At 43.3% G+C, this 17,712-nt stretch overlaps 1 protein-coding gene across 4 annotated transcripts; it reads left to right on the plus strand.

Moving 5' to 3' along the window:
• The first annotated feature begins 2,118 nt into the window (after positions 1-2,118).
• ccdc30 (coiled-coil domain containing 30) lies at positions 2,119-17,358 on the plus strand. Of its 4 annotated transcripts, none has more exons than XM_019887932.1 (26): positions 2,119-2,235; positions 2,839-3,020; positions 5,354-5,536; positions 5,622-5,742; positions 6,531-6,721; positions 7,017-7,091; positions 7,499-7,655; positions 7,840-7,911; positions 8,635-8,750; positions 8,824-8,948; positions 9,024-9,216; positions 9,412-9,510; positions 10,155-10,283; positions 10,375-10,512; positions 11,146-11,324; positions 11,404-11,638; positions 12,414-12,584; positions 13,160-13,369; positions 14,080-14,237; positions 14,340-14,484; positions 15,087-15,208; positions 15,359-15,500; positions 15,608-15,744; positions 15,876-15,993; positions 16,148-16,197; positions 16,279-17,358. In XM_019887932.1, exons 2-26 carry the CDS (start codon positions 3,006-3,008, stop codon positions 16,472-16,474), a joined length of 3,477 nt encoding a protein of 1,158 aa, XP_019743491.1. In that variant the 5' UTR covers positions 2,119-2,235; positions 2,839-3,005; the 3' UTR covers positions 16,475-17,358. The 4 variants fall into 4 exon arrangements, with proteins under 4 accessions (XP_019743491.1, XP_019743492.1, XP_019743494.1 ...); XM_019887933.1 differs by having other exon boundaries at positions 2,844-3,020; XM_019887935.1 differs by lacking the exon at positions 9,412-9,510.
• The last annotated feature ends 354 nt before the right edge of the window (positions 17,359-17,712 follow it).

Here is a 17,712-nt window from a genome sequence, read left to right on the forward strand (position 1 = left end):
CCATCACCAAGAATGCTGTACTGCATCAACAAAACAGCTTTGCCAGCAATACTAAGCTAGCATTAGAACTGTTCACAGGACAACATTAGCCATTGTTATATTGGTAGCATGACTTATTCATAACAAGAGTGTTAACAAGATAGTTCATCTTCAAACTGATGAACTTTATTGCTTTTAGCAAATGAGCATTAATGTTGAATTTTATGGTGCCGACACATTCCAAAAAAGCTAGTACAGGGTGATGTTTACCACTGTGTTACATCACCTTTGCTTTTCACAACATTCAGTAAACGTTTGGGAACTGAGGACAGAAATTGTTGAAGCTTTGTAGGTTCTTTTAGCTTTAGCTACTTAACAGTCCGTGGTCTCCATTTGTCGTATTTTACGCTTCGTAATGCGCCACACATTTTCAATAGGAGACAGGTCTGGACTGCAGGCAGGCCGGTTTAGTACCCACACTCTTTTACTATGAAGACACGGTGAACTGTATTTATTGACATCGATTTTCTGAAGTGTACCTGAACCCATGTGGTGATATCCTTTACACATTCATGTCAGTTTTTGATGCTGTGCCTGCATCCTATGTTGGTTTTCGTCCTTTCCGCTTACATCCAGTGATTTCTCCAGATTCTCTAAATCTTTGGATATTATTATGGACAATCGATGATGAAATCCCTAAATTGCTTGCAATTGTATGTTGAGGAACATTGTCCTTAAACTGTTACACTATTTTCTCACACACCTGACAAAGAGGTAAAGCTCGCCCCTATCTTTTCTTATCAATGACTGAGCACTTCAGAGAAGCTATTTTATCCCCAATTTTGGCACCCACCTGTTCCCAGTTAGCCTGTTCACTTGTGGTTTGTTCAAAGCAGGTGTTCCGTTTTTTTTTACCACCCGTCCCAGCTTTTTTGGAGTGTGTTGCAGCCATAAAATTAAACGTTAATGATTATTCGAGAAAAACAATAAAGTTCATGAGTTAGAAGGTTGTCTTTGTAATGCATTCAAGTAAATGTAGGTTGAACATGATTTGTAAATCATTGTATTGTTTTTTTATTTATTTTTAACACAACGCCCCAAGAAGTTGAGATACACTTATAGAACATCCATCCATTCATTTTCGGATCCAGTTTATCCTCACAAAGGTCGCGGGGCATTCTATAGCCTATCCCAGCTGTCTTCGGGCAGTAGGCAGGGGACACCCACAAGATGCTTTGTCTCTGTGTCTTTGTCTCCCCCTGGCGGCGATACTTGAAAAACTGCAAAAAGCCTCTGCGCATGCGTTAGAATCAAGGTTTGTGAGGCGAGAGGCGACAAAACTACTGGGTGTCCAAATCACAGCTTTGTATGCCGTTTCACAATATGTAGTTCTAAAGGAACACTTGGTAGCTAAGGAGAGTCCCTTACCCAATAATGCACCACGATATCTGCAAGTGTTCGACACAAAACTATTATTCTGTTGTATAGGTGCTAACAGATGGTTAGTTGTATCTTCTGCCATCTAACGTAAGAACATTTTAATTTTTCTGCCTGTCACATGCACACTTGCGCTAATGTATCACGACCACAGATAGATAAACACAGATATATTTTTAAGAATATATGATCATTTTAAATAAATGAAAATGCATAATTTCCCACGGCACTCCTTGATTATATACAGACGAGTGTGCCTTGGCACTCTCGTTGGAAAAATCACTGGTTCAATTTGCATGGATGGGCAACACTAATTTACTCTGTAGGAGGCCGTGGCCAGATTTGATTGACATGGCTTCACATACAGACTGAAATTTCAGATTAGGGATTCAAAACCAGTGTTAGGATTTCATGGAATATGTATGGCTTCAAAATAAAGCTTCAACACAGGATTATGGTTTCACTGAAGACATTTCAAGCAGCCGGAGTTAGAATTTTAAAGTATGGCCAGTGTTAACGAATGTATTGTGTCGGCGACCCTAAACGTAGCGCTAAATCCCTTCCATTCGTCCTTCCTCACTTCCTTCCTTAGTTAAATTAGTTTGTCAAATCCACCCTGTAATGTTCTATTACAAATTGAACACATAGGTGGTGCACCAAACCAGCCTGATGCCTGACGCAACCCACCCCTTCCGTCCCCCGCCTGTAAATTGTGAATGGTACGCTCCGTTGCCAAGGTGCTTGTGGAAGCCAGTTCACTTCGCTTCAATTTAGCACACCTTTCGTCAACTGTTTGCTAAACTAAGTTGTTGCTGAAGGGTGAGTTAAACGTTTCGCCGGACACATCTCCAAAGTGCTGTGTTTATTTTCCGAGCGCTTTGTAAGCAGGGTGGTCGCCAGTCCGATTTCCAAAGATGGGAGTCCCACTTAGCGTTAGCTTCGTTCGCGGTAGCTCAGCATTCAAACTTTGGAACTTACTTTGCCATCTTGCAAGCTACGGAATACGTGTACAGTACCAGATTAAACCTAACACAGGAACGTGATGTCTTAAAATAGGCTTTTGGGGCCAAACCGCATCTTGGCTGAGCTTGCATGGGCAAAAGGAATGCAAGTGGTGTCTTTGCTGGAAAAAAAAAAACCTTGCTCCTCCTCGTCTGACATTTTGAAAATTCAAGAAAATAAAGACACTGAACCCCATATTAGTTCCAAGAGGTGGATAATGAATGTTGAGGAGAAGACTTTCAATACATGTTGCCATTATCATAGACATCACATGGGTGTGGAAAAATAAATCTTGACATTAGCATTTCAGTAGATCTGTCAGGACTCTTTTCTCTCAAGTCTGCTTTTCACTTTGGACTCAATCAAGTCTTCTTAGACTGCTTATTCCAACTTAAATATTGGGTCTCGTATATTTTGCAGCAAAGATGGGGCAGAAGAAGAATTTTGAAATTAACTTTGGCACCCGGCGTCCAATTGACTTACGAGGATAAATCATCATCTACAATCTTGGCTTTTTTTCCCCTCCAACCACGGAAGCCAAATTCCATCCCTGCCAGATGCAGCTCCATATAACCTAATGTGTCACCATGGACCACAAAGAGGTAAATATTTCAACTGTTGATGTGCCTGATTATAACAACCTACTCCAGTTTGTTTCTGTCATTCTATGACTTACAGTCTGTTGTAATGCACGACTGATTCAGCATTTGTGACACTCATTGCATCCGCTTATTGCTCTTAAGAATATCAGCACTTGTATGACTCTGTGGTTAAATCTTGTACTCTTGATCACTTAAGTCACATATGTCAAAGTGCCGGCCCGCGGGCCAAATCCGGCCCGCGAGAATGTTTTCAGTGGCCCCTGGGATGATATTGATTTATTCTTAGAACCGGCCCGCGGACCGCAGCAAGCCGAGAGCCCGCAGATCTTTTACACGCACCAATACTACATTTCCCACAATGCAACGGTGACGTGTCAAGCAGTCGGCCGCTTTATTTAAATATTTATTAGTCTAGCAGTCGTTCCCATGACAGTGACATTAGCTTTCGGATACCCATCAAAAATGGCAAAATGGAAGGTGGACACTGAGAACCGGGGGTTTCAAACAAGGTGGGTGTCGAAGTATATGTTCATGGACGTAGCTGGAAAACCTGTGTGTCTTCTGTGCGGAGAAAGTGTGGCGCGATTGAAATAGTGTAATCTGAGACGACATCATGAAACGAAACACGCGAACAAAAACAAGAACATGGACATGGAGGGGGAAGGGGGATTTCATTAAAAACGGTATACTTAAAGTTTGTGACGAAGTTTACCCCGAAAAAAAGCAACTCTTTTTAAACGTGAGCATTAGCAGAAACACAATTGCAGTGTTTCTGCAAAGATACGGCAGTGCGTACTGCGCAGTTTGCCCGTTCCCATGACAGTGACATTAGCTTTCGATTTACTGCTGAACACCCTCACTCAATTTTGAGGATTTGCTCAGCTCAGAGCCTGACCCCAAATATTGATGAACTTGTAGAAAAGTTAAGACACCACCTGTGTTGTCTCTCGTGATATATAAAATAAAGAAGACGAGGCGTGTTGGATAGCACACGTGGGACTCTTTACTTCCGAGCTGTACTCTGCAACACTCGTGGGACTCTTTACTTCCGAGCTGTACTCTGCAACCTAACTACTGTGACATGCTGGGAAATGAAGTTCTTACGTTATTCTACTCATAACACCACACCACCGAGTATCAGCCTCAGCCTCAAAGAAGTGAATATTACTTATACTGTGCAATCACATATTCAGAATTTTTACTCAGTTCAAGTTTAAAAATTAAAGTATAATATTTGCTTTCGCTGCTTGTTACTTCTCCTTGAAGAAAGTGTTGTTTTTGGTTTATACATTTTTGCACTTTATTTTATTGCATTTCAATCCAATTATGTTTTTAAAATATGTCGAAAATTACTGTACTATTTGTTTTTCTTTTAAGAAAATTTAGCCTACTTTTGCTAAAAGAGAAAATATGGACTATTGATAGTGCCTACAATAATATCGGCTTCTTTCATTCATGTTATGGGGATTTTTTTACAAAAGAAAATTTTTTTTGCCTGTTGAAAATTTAAGTTTACTGACATAGCCATAAAAAAATGTTGCTTTATTTATCTGACCATATTGGAATGTATTTGTTAGGTTTTCAGTCAATTAAATTTGGTTCAATAAACAATATGTGGTCATTTTTAAAATTTTCAATGAACATTCGATCAGTCCGGCCCTCGGCTTGCAGCAAAATTTTTTATCTGGCCCTCCGTCCATTTGACTTTGACACCCCTGACTTAAGTTATCTTTTGCCTGCTCTTGTAAACATTATCGTGTCAGTTAGTTCCGTCCTGCTGTAGTATAGTGTCATTTGTGTAGTGTTTAAGTACAACAAGCCCCTGGGACCTGATACACAGCTTGTGACAATATGCTTGCCTGTCACTGGCCACCACTGGGGCCTCATGAGATGCCAGCTCGAGTTACACAGCCTGTGAAGTACAGTATTAAGTTCAGTGACAGGTGTGTAGTGTTGGCAAGCCATTCTGAATTTGTCGTCATCACTTATGTACCCTTTGAAGCCAGCATTAGCTCCCCACAAGATTGACAGCCTCGATATCGAACACGTTTTTGTTCCAGGATGTACTTTACATAACATACAGTCCAATAACCTACTATACTATTTGTGAGCAGTAGGGACCAAACCCTGCCAAAAAAAAAAAACGTGAGTAATTGACACTGGCACCCTCCTAAAACAATTTAGAATTGCTTACAATCACACTCGTGGCCACGGGAGGTTCACAGAATGAGAATACCAAAAGGCGGGGGTCACTCTTTATTTAAATCACGCATATACAAACTAGACAAAAAGTGAATGTAAAAGAATCCAGAAAAAAAACCCTTTGTCCTCAGGTTCATACGGAATTGGACCCGATATCCGCACGGCTACAGCAGGATGGTTTGCCTCCGGGGGCCAGTCCGGAGGAGCGCCAGCACCACCTTTGGCGGCGGCTCCTCGACACCGAAGCGGCGCTGCAGCTGTCCGCCCAGGAGCTGCGTAATTTGCGCTCGCAACAGGCCACCGAGATGAAGGAGGTGAGATTCTTCGTACAGTCTTTCTTTCGTGTTGTTCTTTTGTCCGCTTTCGTCACTTTTGAAATGTGTTCTTTTGGTTTTCTAGGTGGACAGCTATGTAGCGCATATCCGCGGCCTGCTGCAACAGCGCGAGTGCGTAACTGCTGAATATAAGAGAGACAATGAGCAACTGCAACAAGAGCTCCACCGTATCAGACAGCAACAAGGTGAGACTTGTGCAACTTTGCTGCGCACCACATTCATTCAGTGAACAGACTACAGTGATTACAAAAAAATGTTAAGGACCGTCATCTCTCGGGTGGAATTTCAGGATGGACCTTTAACTCATTCAATCCCAGCCATTTTCACTGGAGCAACCCCCTCAATCCCAGCGTTTTACTGGATTTTGACTGATCTTGCAAGGCCCACAGAATATTTGGTTCTAATGCTATATAAACATGGAGCCTACCAAAATAAAGACTCTCTTCTTTCAGCAGAAAAAAAAAATGTCTTTTTCCATTCTTCAGCAATCGGCATTACAAAATGGCTAAGTTTCATGGAAATGGCGATTCCTGGGCAAAAAACGGAGAAAAAGAGCTTTTTGTAAAAGCATGCATTTCAATCATGTGAGGCACCACTGCCACCTACTGGTCGCTTTTTTACATCATTTACAATGCAAATGGCTTATTCTCATTCACAGATTGCATCAGACCCTCCTCCTCTCTATGACAAAAAAAAAAGACTTAGACGGACAAGTGCGTCCTTGGTAGGCGGGGCCTAATTTTAAAAAGACGTACAAGTACGCCTTGTGGAATGAAAGAGTTAAAGGTGAACTAATTTTGACCTTCACTCAACTTTTGAATTCCCGTGTCGAACGGTTCAGTAATTTTTGGATAATATGCTGTCCTTTTACAAACTTTTCAAATTTCACCCAAACTTTTTGTGAGCAGTCTACACACTATGCCTCGTGCCCCGTGAGGCTTATTTCTCGTGTTTGACAAAACCTGTCTTTCAGAGATTCAGAGCAAGGAGATGGCAGAGATGTTGGCCCAGGAAGACCTTGGGGAGATGGGCTTGAGCAGCCCCAGCGAGCAGGTGGCTTATCTACTAGTAGAGAGGGCAACGCTCCTGGAGAGGCTCGAGGCTGCCGAGAGAAGGCTGGAGCGGCAGAACTTTTCTGGCGACGTAAAGGATGTCCAGATACAGGTGAAGAGCACACCACTTACAAGTTCTGCTTCTGTTGTGTATATTTAGTGACTTCTTTTGGATATGCGATTTTCCGTTGATCTCTTTAATTTTGAGTGTGTATGTCAAGCATCGGGTTCAAGCATACGTCTTTTGATCAACGTGTCCAGGTGCACCCCTTCGTGAATTGAGCGAAATTCTTCTGCATTCTGCTGGTCACAGAAACCAGTGCGGCGCCTCCTTCGGCCTTCTTTTGTCCTCTCCTAATTTTATTGTTTGGTCTGCTGCTGTCCATGCTGGTCTTTGCTCTCAGCAGGGCTCATCCCAGACTCCATGGAAGAAGCTGTTTGGGCTGCGCAGGTCTGCTCAGAACAAAAACAATATTACCCCTGTAGGTTCCCCTCTCAAGACTAACTAACTCAACTAACAAAAGGCCACGATTTGAAAAACCACAGGGACATCTTCTGTGGCTTATTTGACTGTGGCCTTGCTTGTTACTACTGGGACTTGCATGACCACTGTAATGGTTTTCCCACTAATGCATCCTTGTGCTGGAAACCGAAGGGCTGCACGGGCATGTTGCAATTGCCAGCATGAGAAACATTTGTTGTTGCACTTATGCAGGTCAATTGTTAATAATTGTCTGATGGCTCTCACTATGTTGCAGAGGTGCACCGATGATGAGCTGAACTCACTCTTCAAAATGCACGTCTCTGACTTTACTCACTTTGTCTACTCCCAAGCCGGCTTTCGAATGCACCCGTCCGTCATTGATGCCTGTCTTCGTTCCAACAACAGGCACACAGTGAAGAGCTGTCCCGCGAGCAAAATGAACGCCGGCGGCTGGAGCGCGACTTGGAGGAGGCGTCGAGCAGGCTGGAGATGGCTCATCAGGAAATCCGAAGGCTCAACAATGAGCTGGATGCGGCTAAAAGCAACAGCCTCGACCCCTGTGGTGTGTTCTTCTAATGATGCAATTCGACGTGTGTGTGAATTGTCCAGCTGCTGTTTTAGTACAATAGTGACTCGAACTTTCTTCAGTCTGCTTCTACTTAACATCTGTTTTGTCTTCGTAGTCACCTGCAAGGAAAGGAAGTGTATTTGTATCTTACAAAATCAAATATTTTTTTTTTTCTCAGGGTCTGAGCTTCAGGAAACACTCCAAGAACTAGACATTCTCAAGAAAGAAGTGGACAAACTAAAACAGTGCGGTGAGATTGTGGACATTTTATGAGTGGCATTCAGATACTGCAGCAAGATAAGCATTTATTTATACTTAAGTATATTTCTGGGGCTCAATTAATTGTTTTTTTTTTTTTTTTAGGGTTCAGTTTGTTCTCATAAGGGTTTAATATAATTTCAGGTCAACATTACTGGTTTGCAGGGAGGGGTGTTTACCCTTTGATTTTGTAAACCATGACTGGTACCAAAGTAATATGTTTTTAGTCTAGTTAATATGAATACACGGTCTGTCAGAAAAATTCAATTCCAGGACTGGTATCACAAAAGATATATTTCCAATGCAACCTATAAACTTGAGAGTAGAGCTACTGCTGCTCTACATTGAGAAGAGCCAGATGAGTTTGCTTTAGCGCATCCTCAACGCCTTCCTGGTGAGGTGTTCCAAGCACGTTCCACAGGGAGCAGGCAACCCGGAGACAACCCAGGACATGCCGGAAAGACTGTCTCCCAGCTTGCTTGGGAACGGCTCAAAATTCCCCCAGAAGGGTGGTGAGAAGTGGTTAGGAGGGGGAAGTCTGGGCTCCCCTACTGAAGCTGATGCCCCCTCAACACACCTTCAGATAAGCGGAAGAAAATGATTCGATGGATGGATGGAGGGATGACACCAGCCCTGGAACCAATTCAGAACAAAACCCAAAACATTGGTTCAGTTGTATTACCCTTACTGTAATCATAATAATCTCATTTTTCAGATATGATGAAGCTTCAGCGGGCCAAAGAGCAAAATGACAGACTAGATGCTGACAACCGAAGTCTGAGGGAGACGGTTTGCTCTTTAGAGTCTCAGAAGAAAATTCTTCTCGAGCAGGTTAGTGTTATTGTATAAATCGATTTGAATTGAGCTTATACAGCAGCTTGGGGGTACTGGGGTGTTTGTCCAGTTGGAAACAAGGGACATAGACCAAGATTCTTCCCTGAAAATGGATGGGAGGCAAGACAACAGCTGCAGCGAACGACCCAACATGTCTGGCTTTTCAACGAAAGAATCCGATCCGACACACAAACGGTAAACGTGTCGTCTTTAACGACAGTCTCTCCATCGATAGCGCTAACTCGACTGACGATTCCTATCCGATGTCAGCTGTCATGCAGCGATTGAGGACAGACTAGTTCAGGTGAGAGAGCTGGAGCGTCAACTCCAAAGGCTGCGCAAGGAGCAGGAGGAGCTGGAGGAGAGGAATGAGGAACTGGAGGCTCTCCTCGGCGAGGCCCAGAATGCCAGCAAGGAGGAGAGGCTTCGCCACGACGGAGAACTGGAGGGACTCCATCGAAGGGTAACGCTCAACATTAAACCCTCCCCGCAAAATGCCGTATTTGTGGGACTGATAGTTCATATTTTGACAGAATAGTGGAAGATAGTTACTTACGTCCAAGTCATGCAACTCCGGTATTCAAAAAGAGAATCCAAGGTTGAGTTTTAGGGGATATCTCCTTGAAGGGTCAGTCATTGATGTGAAGTGATCATGCAGATCAAAAACCTTGAGGGAGAGCTGAAGAAGCAGGAAACTCAAGAGAAGTTGTTAAAGAATGGCGAAGAGGTCAAAACCACGGAGTCCTTCTTGCAGCGGGTAAGGAAGCCTTCATGTCTGTGTGATAACAGTTCTTACAATAGCCAGCTCACGTTCACGTCAATACACGAGAATGAGTCTCATCGAGGCATTTCAGTATAATTCCCTTTTTGCTTAGAGCATCATAAATATCTTAAGTACATTAAAAGCAACACACATGTAACGACTGGGTCTTATTTTAATTGATCTGTTATTGTCTTCATTTTGAGGACCTGGAACAACTGTCATTTTAATGCTGATATTTTACAATTGCATGGACACACTATACTGTCGTCTATTTGGTTGTGGTTTTGTCTAGGACACTTTTCCAAATAGTGGCATTCACTGAAAATGGTACAAAGCATAAAAATAATAATAAAATACCCCACCGATGTTACCTTAAAAAAAAATCCTGGATCCAAGTCCAAAATTCAACGGGGTCCTCCTCTGCCCCATTCCTCCACTCAGTTCAATGGAAGGACAAGAAGTAAAAAGTGACATTAACTGGCTCGTAGGTGAAAGCAGCACTAAACCGACAATGGCAATTTTCCCCTCTCGCATAAAGTAATGGAAAGACGCCATGATTGGAATCAAGACATGACCCCCCGAATGTAGTCATACAACGAAAGCAAACGTGTCATGTCCCTTTGTCTCTGCATATCAAGCACCTACGGGACAGTGGCCCAGAGAGAATGGCTTTGCTGGAAGCTCGTCTGACCGAGGAGAAGGACTGGAGGAAACAACTCGAGCTCGACCTCAGTGCTGCTCAGGCTGCCCTAAAAAAAGACAAGGAGGTATTTACAGTACGTCACATGGCTTCATTGGATATGTTGCTTTTTTTCTCACCGTGTAAAATTTGAAACGCTTTTTCTGATCCCAACCAAGGCTTTGCAGATCGGTGAGAGGGAGCTGAAGAAGCTCAGACTTGAGGTCAACAGTCTCACGACTGAATGCCAACAAGGGAAAACCCTCATCAAGGGTCTCAACCAAGTCAAGGGCGAAAAGGCGGTTCTGGAGGAGAAGGTTTGCCAGATGTTGTCTGAGTATTGCTATGTTTGCAATAAACTATAGTAGAACAGGGCGGCACGGTGCAGGAGTGGTTCTGCCTGATAGTGCAGAGGTGCAGGGTTCGATTCCGGCTCCGGCCTTCCTGTGTGGAGTTTGCATGTTCCCTCCGGCTTCTACGCTTTCCTCCAAAGTTCCAAAAACATGCATGGCAGGCTGATTGAACACTCCAAATTGTCCCTAGATGTGAGTGTGAGCGCGGATGGTTGTTCGTCTCTGTGTGTCCTGCGATTGGCTGGCAGGTTCAGGGTGTACCGCGCCTACTGTCCGAAGACGGCTGGGATAGGCTCCAGCACCCCCCACGACCCTCAGGAGGATAAACGCATTGGAAAATGAATGAATGGATGGATATGGTAGAACATCGCCTCAAACCAAACTTTAGCATAGCCCAACCTGTTTTCTGGCTCTTCCTGCAATTACATTTTTTATATTAACACTGAGATTTACACAGTGGGACTAAGATATAGATCGATGCTAAAATTCACATACTAATATGTGATTGAGTACAGACAGGGTTCTTCTAAAACAGTCTAATCAGCATTACATATTTTTAAAAAATAATAATAAATTCCCATTCGTTATGTGTTTCAGTTAGCCCAGATGGAGCGAGCTCACCGTCGACTACAGAGTGAGTTGGAGTGTCACAAAGACAGTAATCACAGCCCAAAAAACCTGAGGGATAACAGAATTCAGGTGGACCAACTGCAAGAGCAGGCTGACCGACTGACCAAAGAACTAATCGGCCTTCAGACAGAACACAACACACTCAGGTTGGTGGAATTTGAGGTGCCATGACAGGATGTCCGAGCAAAGCTTTCTTATTTAGCTCATATGTGTTGGCTTGTCCAGGAATGAGATGGCCTCTGAGCGGCGGCAGGCCGTTGAGCTGCAGGTCAAACTGAGCGACAGCATCCGGGAGAAGCTGGAGGTTGAAGGAAAAAGAGAGAAACTGGAGCTCGAGATACAACACCTCAAAGAACAGCTCCAGCAGCAGCAGGGAAAACGCTGTTTGGCTAATGAAACACTTCAGTTCGAGTCAGGCTTAGGTCCAGCAGAGAAGACCAACCAAAAATGCTTGGATCAGGTAACTGCTTGAAACTTTCTCTGTCAAAGCTGTTTAGTTTACCGAAAAAAAAAAAAAATAATAATATGAGGCGCACCTTCAATGAATGGCCTATTTTGTAATTTTTTTCATATACTGGACGCACCGCATAATAAGACGTAATCTACAATGCATCCACTAGATGGAGCTACGCTCAAGGAAATACCAAGAGAACGATCAGATGTCAGTAAAACTTCTTTAATAAAGCAGTGACACAGTTCGCTTAACCAACAGCAAGTTATAACATTGACTTGTTAACGTTGAACTCTCTCGCCGTCGCTCTATTTCCGTGTTCAACTGCGTAACCCGATCGCCTTAAGTTTGAACTGTGCGTTGTCAGCATGTCTGGAACAATGAGCCATTTTGGGGGGTCTTCATATTACCGTAATGGCCATACACAAGGCGCATCGGATTTTAAGGCGCGCTGTGAGCTTTTAAGAAAATGGAAGGCTTTTAGGTGCGCCTTTTAGTGCGGAAAATACGCTTTATATGGCTTATCATCTCGTTTGACAGTTAATTTGATGCACTAGCTGGAATGAATGCTTCAGACCATAAACGGATCCACATTGATCCCTGAGCTGACGTCCTTAGCATGTTCCAGCATGTTTTATACAGTTCTTGAAGTTCTGAATACAGCGCAACCGTAAACGATTTAATTTTTCAAATAATCAGGGCTCCCATTTTGTCTTTAATCAAATCTGGTTCATAATGAGGTGTCTATATCATTTCATCCCATGTCTCTTCATTTCCTCATTAGTCCCTGGACATTGTCCTGAGTCAGAGGGCAGAAGAGGCTAAACAATTGAAGCATGACCTGCAAAGGGTACAGAGCCTCTTCAGCTCCGCAGAACGAGAACTGCGCTATGAAAAGGAGAAGAATACAGACCTGAAGAGGCACAACACCCTGCTGGACAATGAAAAACTTAAGGTGGTTGTTTTTTTTTTTGTATTTGTTGGATAGCTATTTCTTAACTTTTTCAAATGGTCAACGATTTTTAAAATCTGAGACAGACCACACACATTACGATTAAAAAAAAAACGTCAATGAACAGTTTTGGTCATTTTGTGCATGTGTGTGTGGTCTGTTGTGAGTATCTCAGCATGGTGAACCACACACAGAAAGAATTCTGTGCCAACACCTTTCCCATGGGGCAGAGCTCTCACGCTTGATCTCACAAATGCAAAGCCAAGCAGGCACTTCCGTGTTTGCGCCAATGGTTGCCGAGTGTTTCCGATGAGGACCACAGGCGGGAGTGATATCGACCAAAAAAAAAAAAAAAAAAAGTCTTGCTTTGGAAAATATTTCCCGCCATTTCGGACAGCAACAACAACAAAAAAGGAAATAAGATATAAAATCTTATAAGATTGTCAGGCATTTGACGTCCTTGGTTGGTCACGGGTAAACTTGGGACAAAAGCAATCCAATTGTCTTTGTTCACCTCAATGGAGGAGTGAGTGGCACATTCAAGTAAATGTTGCTCATAATAACATTGCCTCTTTTAGCTTTCTGCAGAGCTGAAGCAGGCGCAGACCAAGATGGCCCAGATTGAGCAAAGTCTTCACACTCAGATGGCCGGTACAGAACATCAGCAACAAAAAATCAGAGAGCTGGAGCTGGAGCTGGCACGCAACTCGGCCACCCGCAGCGTCGCCAACAGTCTGCAAGAGGAGTTGCAGGCCGAGAGGGCCAGGGTCATCACTGCTGACAAAAAGGTCAGTGTGGGGGTGGGGGGGACTCAAGCATTGCATTCGAAAGGTAATGTTCCGGATTCCCGCCCCTTACCTTTTGCCATTGTCCATTATTTTCTTTTACGGTACATTTTTCTTCATTGTTCTAGTCATTCTTCAAAGAATATTGTCATTTATTTTTTTATGACACATTATTACAAAAAAAGAAATCACTACTGTATTTAAAAAAAAAAACCTTCAGATCGTAATTTAAAATCTTTCTGGTTAAATCTTGAACCACTTTGAAAGAGCTGGACAATGCGGGATCAGAACCCGTCATGGATTTGGATCTGATCCAGCGCATTTGGCACCAATTATGTCCATCAGTGCAATTTTCTACAATGCTTATCCTCATTAGGGTCATAGGTCAGTTGGGCTCGGCACACCCTGGACTGATTGCCAGACAATCGCAAAGCGCATGTAGACAAACGAGCATTTGCACCAACAGACAATTTCAAGTCTTCAATGAACCAAATGAATGTTTTTGAATTGTGAGAGGATGCCAGAGTACCCCGAAACTGGAAGCCCTGTGCCATTTTGTCCTTAGATGAACCTATTTGGTGTTCATAGCTACAGTTGTATTACATTTTAGTCCATAGATCCAGAAGAAGATCTGAACCAGTTGATGTTAGTACAGTTTTAGGTAGACTGAGTAGCGCCGGTTTGTTATCAATTGCGTTTGATTGTAACGACAGGTTGTGGAGCTGCAGCAACAGCTCAAGATGACACAGCACCAGCTGCGCATGGAGGAAGCTCGGTCCAGCGAGAGCAGCCGCCTGGAACGGGACAGCAAAGATCTGTCTGACACTTTGTCCACGTTGAGAGCCCAGCAGCAGGAGGACCACATCAAAAGGTCCGAACAAAGTGCAGAAACGCAACCCAATGACCTGTTTTGACCTGTCCCGTATCGCCAACTACAGCCCAGCTGACCTCACCGTCCATCTCTCTTTTTAAGGAAGCTTTTGGAGCAGCGTGAGGAGGAGCTCCAGCACCAGGTACGTTCTCTGAGATTGAAGGAGGCCTCGCTCACCAGAACCAACGCCGAGCTCAGCCACCGAGCACGACAGCTGGAGGCAGAACTTAATAAGGCCCGAGAGGAGGTACAGAATGTCTTCATCGTTACCATTATATCACGTTTCACACTCCTTACAATGGGCAGCGGGCCCTTGAAAGAACCGCGGTTGAAAAAACATGACGTAAATTTCAAGAAAAATTCAAAAATGAAGTTCCACCAGGAATTTACAAAAAGTAGCTTGATCCCAGCTTCCATTCTTTTGCCTCAGAGTCCATCTTCTTGGATCTATAATTCTATTGCACTGCATACTCTACACCGGGGGTGTCAAACTCATTTTGTCGCAGGACTGTGAAACCATATAAGGAAGTCAAGAATAATGGTTTATTCAACTATAGTTTCAAGTTACTGTAATGAGGGTTTTGGTAACAATAAAACTTACAATAACTCTCTTACATATTACATACGAGAATTTGAAATTTTAGTACAAATTTTAGGAAGCATATGCTTATACATGTTTGATTTGCTTTCGTGGGCCACATCAAATGATGTGGCGGGCCAGATCTGGCCCCCGGGCCTTGAGTTTCACACCTGTGCTCGACACCCAAGTGTGTCTGCTTAGAGAAAACTAATGTTTTGGGTTTTTTTCCCCTCCGGTTCAGACCGATGGCAAGTTCATTTGTCTTTCAGATAAGAGATGATCAAGCCTCTTGTCGCAGACTGAAGGATGATCTAGCGGCCAGTCAACTCGATTGTGACAGAATGCAGGGAGAGCTCAAGCAGGTTTTCGTCCAGCTGAATACATACGTCAGGTCAGACCAAAATCTTTTTCTTGCATGGAATGTAACTTTAAACATTTTTCAACATGCACATCGTCTCAGCCTATGAGTCGTACGTAGGTCTAACTTAACACGTGGGAGGGCAATGTTTCGGGTTCATAGCTTCATTGTGATTCCAACTAGGAAGTACAATGAAAAGCAGAGTCGACACAAGACCAAACTACATCAGGCCAAGCAGATCTTTGTCCAGGCAACCGCGCAACGGGACAACGCCATCCAGAAACTGGAGAATGACTTAGCCCTGGCCGCCGGGCTCTTGAACAAGGTCAGGATGATGCTGCCACGTGCCGCCATATTGTGTAACCGATTTGGACGCAAGTCCTCATTGAAAAGTTCATCGTGAATTGCGTACAAATTACCCTGAACCTACAGGAAAAGGAGAGCAGCCATAATGTGATGGAGGAAAATGAGAAGCTTCTGGAGGAGAGGAGGACGTTGTTGCTGAAGATAAGCGAGGCGGAGGAGATGGGCAGCAATGGCATGAGGGCGGCTTCCACTGTCCAACACAGGTGTCGGTTTGATTTTTTTTTTTTTACCTTTTCAACAGCAGATTTGACAGTCCTTCCCATGGATAAGTCAATTAGTTGAGAGTGGTAGTCGCAGGGAAACTCGCACTGAAGGAACAGTGTGTCTCTCCAAGGGTCATTGTCTTAGAAGCCGAAAACGGGCGCCTACAGGATCAAACTTTGAGGCTGTCCAATCAGGTCAGTGCCTTGGAGCGTGCCTTGAGGAACGCCCAGTCCTTCAACTGCAATGAGGTAACACACAATTGTGCGCGCTCACACACGCAAACTGCACTCAGCGAGTGTTCGAGCTCAACCTGTTTGGTGAATTGAGCGGCATGTCTCGGTACCTGTCAGTGTGTCCCTCTTCTACTCCGAGTTTAACATATTAACGGTGTCAATTGAACAGCATTCCAAGAAAGCTCTTTGTGACGGCCTCATTCAAACATCAAATTTAAGGTATGAGTCTGAAAAGAAAGACCAATCATGATTGTGAAGTGCCGCATTTCTACCACCAGACATATTCATTCTTCTCACTAGCCTCACATCGGGTGCCTATGACCCCTGGGACTTGTTGGACGCCATCTCCCGCAGCAAGTTGGAGCACGTGTCGGACGACACGCGAGCATCTGTCTCCGCGCAGCAGCCGCCAGAACAAGGCTACCTGAACCTTGTTTCGCCACTCTTCCCGCCTGACACTACCGTGGAGAGTCCAAATAGCAGCGAGGATGCGTGACAGGCAGCGGAACCTGACAACAAAAAGGCAAATGGTAAAAAATATATTTGAAATGAAAAGACTGTAATAATAATAGCATAATATTAATGGAACGAGATGTAGGACAAAGTATGTCAGGCCATTGAATGTTGAAATGATATCTGACTGAGATTTAAAATAGCACTTTATCACAAGTATGTTTACATTTAGGAAAATGTAGGAAGGGAATAATTTGCATTTTGATCTTTTTTTTTGATATATTTTGTTTTCGAAACCACAATTTGTACTTTGGTGTTGACAGTGTTATTACATTTAGTGATGGTGTTGCCTGTGTAGTTACCTATGCCATAGTATGCACCAAGCAGCCACAAAAATTCTGACCATGACGCGAGATCATGATAGCCAACAACAGAGCTGCGTCAAATCTTCTGCCTTTCTGAAGTGCTGGCGTGAGGCCGAAACCTCATGTCTCACAATAGTTTATTTTTTCACAGATCTGTACTTTTGGATGGTCCCTATGTACAGGTGCTATTTTTTACATATTTTTTTTTAATGACAAAAAATGGACGTGTTTTTCACAGGACAGCGATGATAGATAAATCCCGATAGGCCCTTGATTAATGTCAGCCCCTGGGGTCCAGTCCATGTAAGCCTGTTTGTAAAGGTGGGCCTAACTAAGAGGAAGCTTTAGTACCATTGCATCACAGTATATACAATAGGTCCAGAAGAACCCTTTTTTTTTTTTTTGGTGTAAAACATGCCAAAATGACAAAGTGTGACTTTGTCTTGCTGCTGTGTGATAAGGTTGATAAATATCAGTGTGCATGGAACTCAAAAGAACCTTGACGAAGTAAATGTTTTTTGTACCAACTATTTTCATAAATAAAGAACGCCACACAAATGCGCTCATGCGTCTTGCTCTGCATGTATCCGGTTTCCATTCCAAACAAAACAAAAGCAGACTGCACAGAATTTAGAACGGTCTCTTTTATTAAACAAGGTAAAGATACAAAGCTTTTTTTTTTTGTTGTTGTTTTTTTTTTCTTCTACTTTTTCAGTTTGAACACCGCTAACCCACGGGTTAACTTTTCAGTCTTGATTGTGCATATTTAGTTGTCTCGAAACAGTATCTGAAGCCACAATGCAAGACGGGGAAAAAAGTTTCATAAACCTCCCCAATAATTTTTTTCCATTGAGAACTCAGGTTAGACAGTTATCATACAGATTACAGCTCCATGCAGGAGGGAACAAGAAAAAAA

The sequence above is a fragment of the Hippocampus comes genome, unplaced genomic scaffold (assembly GCF_001891065.2).
Source record: "Hippocampus comes isolate QL1 unplaced genomic scaffold, H_comes_QL1_v1.1 scaffold14, whole genome shotgun sequence".
Taxonomy (NCBI): domain Eukaryota; kingdom Metazoa; phylum Chordata; class Actinopteri; order Syngnathiformes; family Syngnathidae; genus Hippocampus; species Hippocampus comes.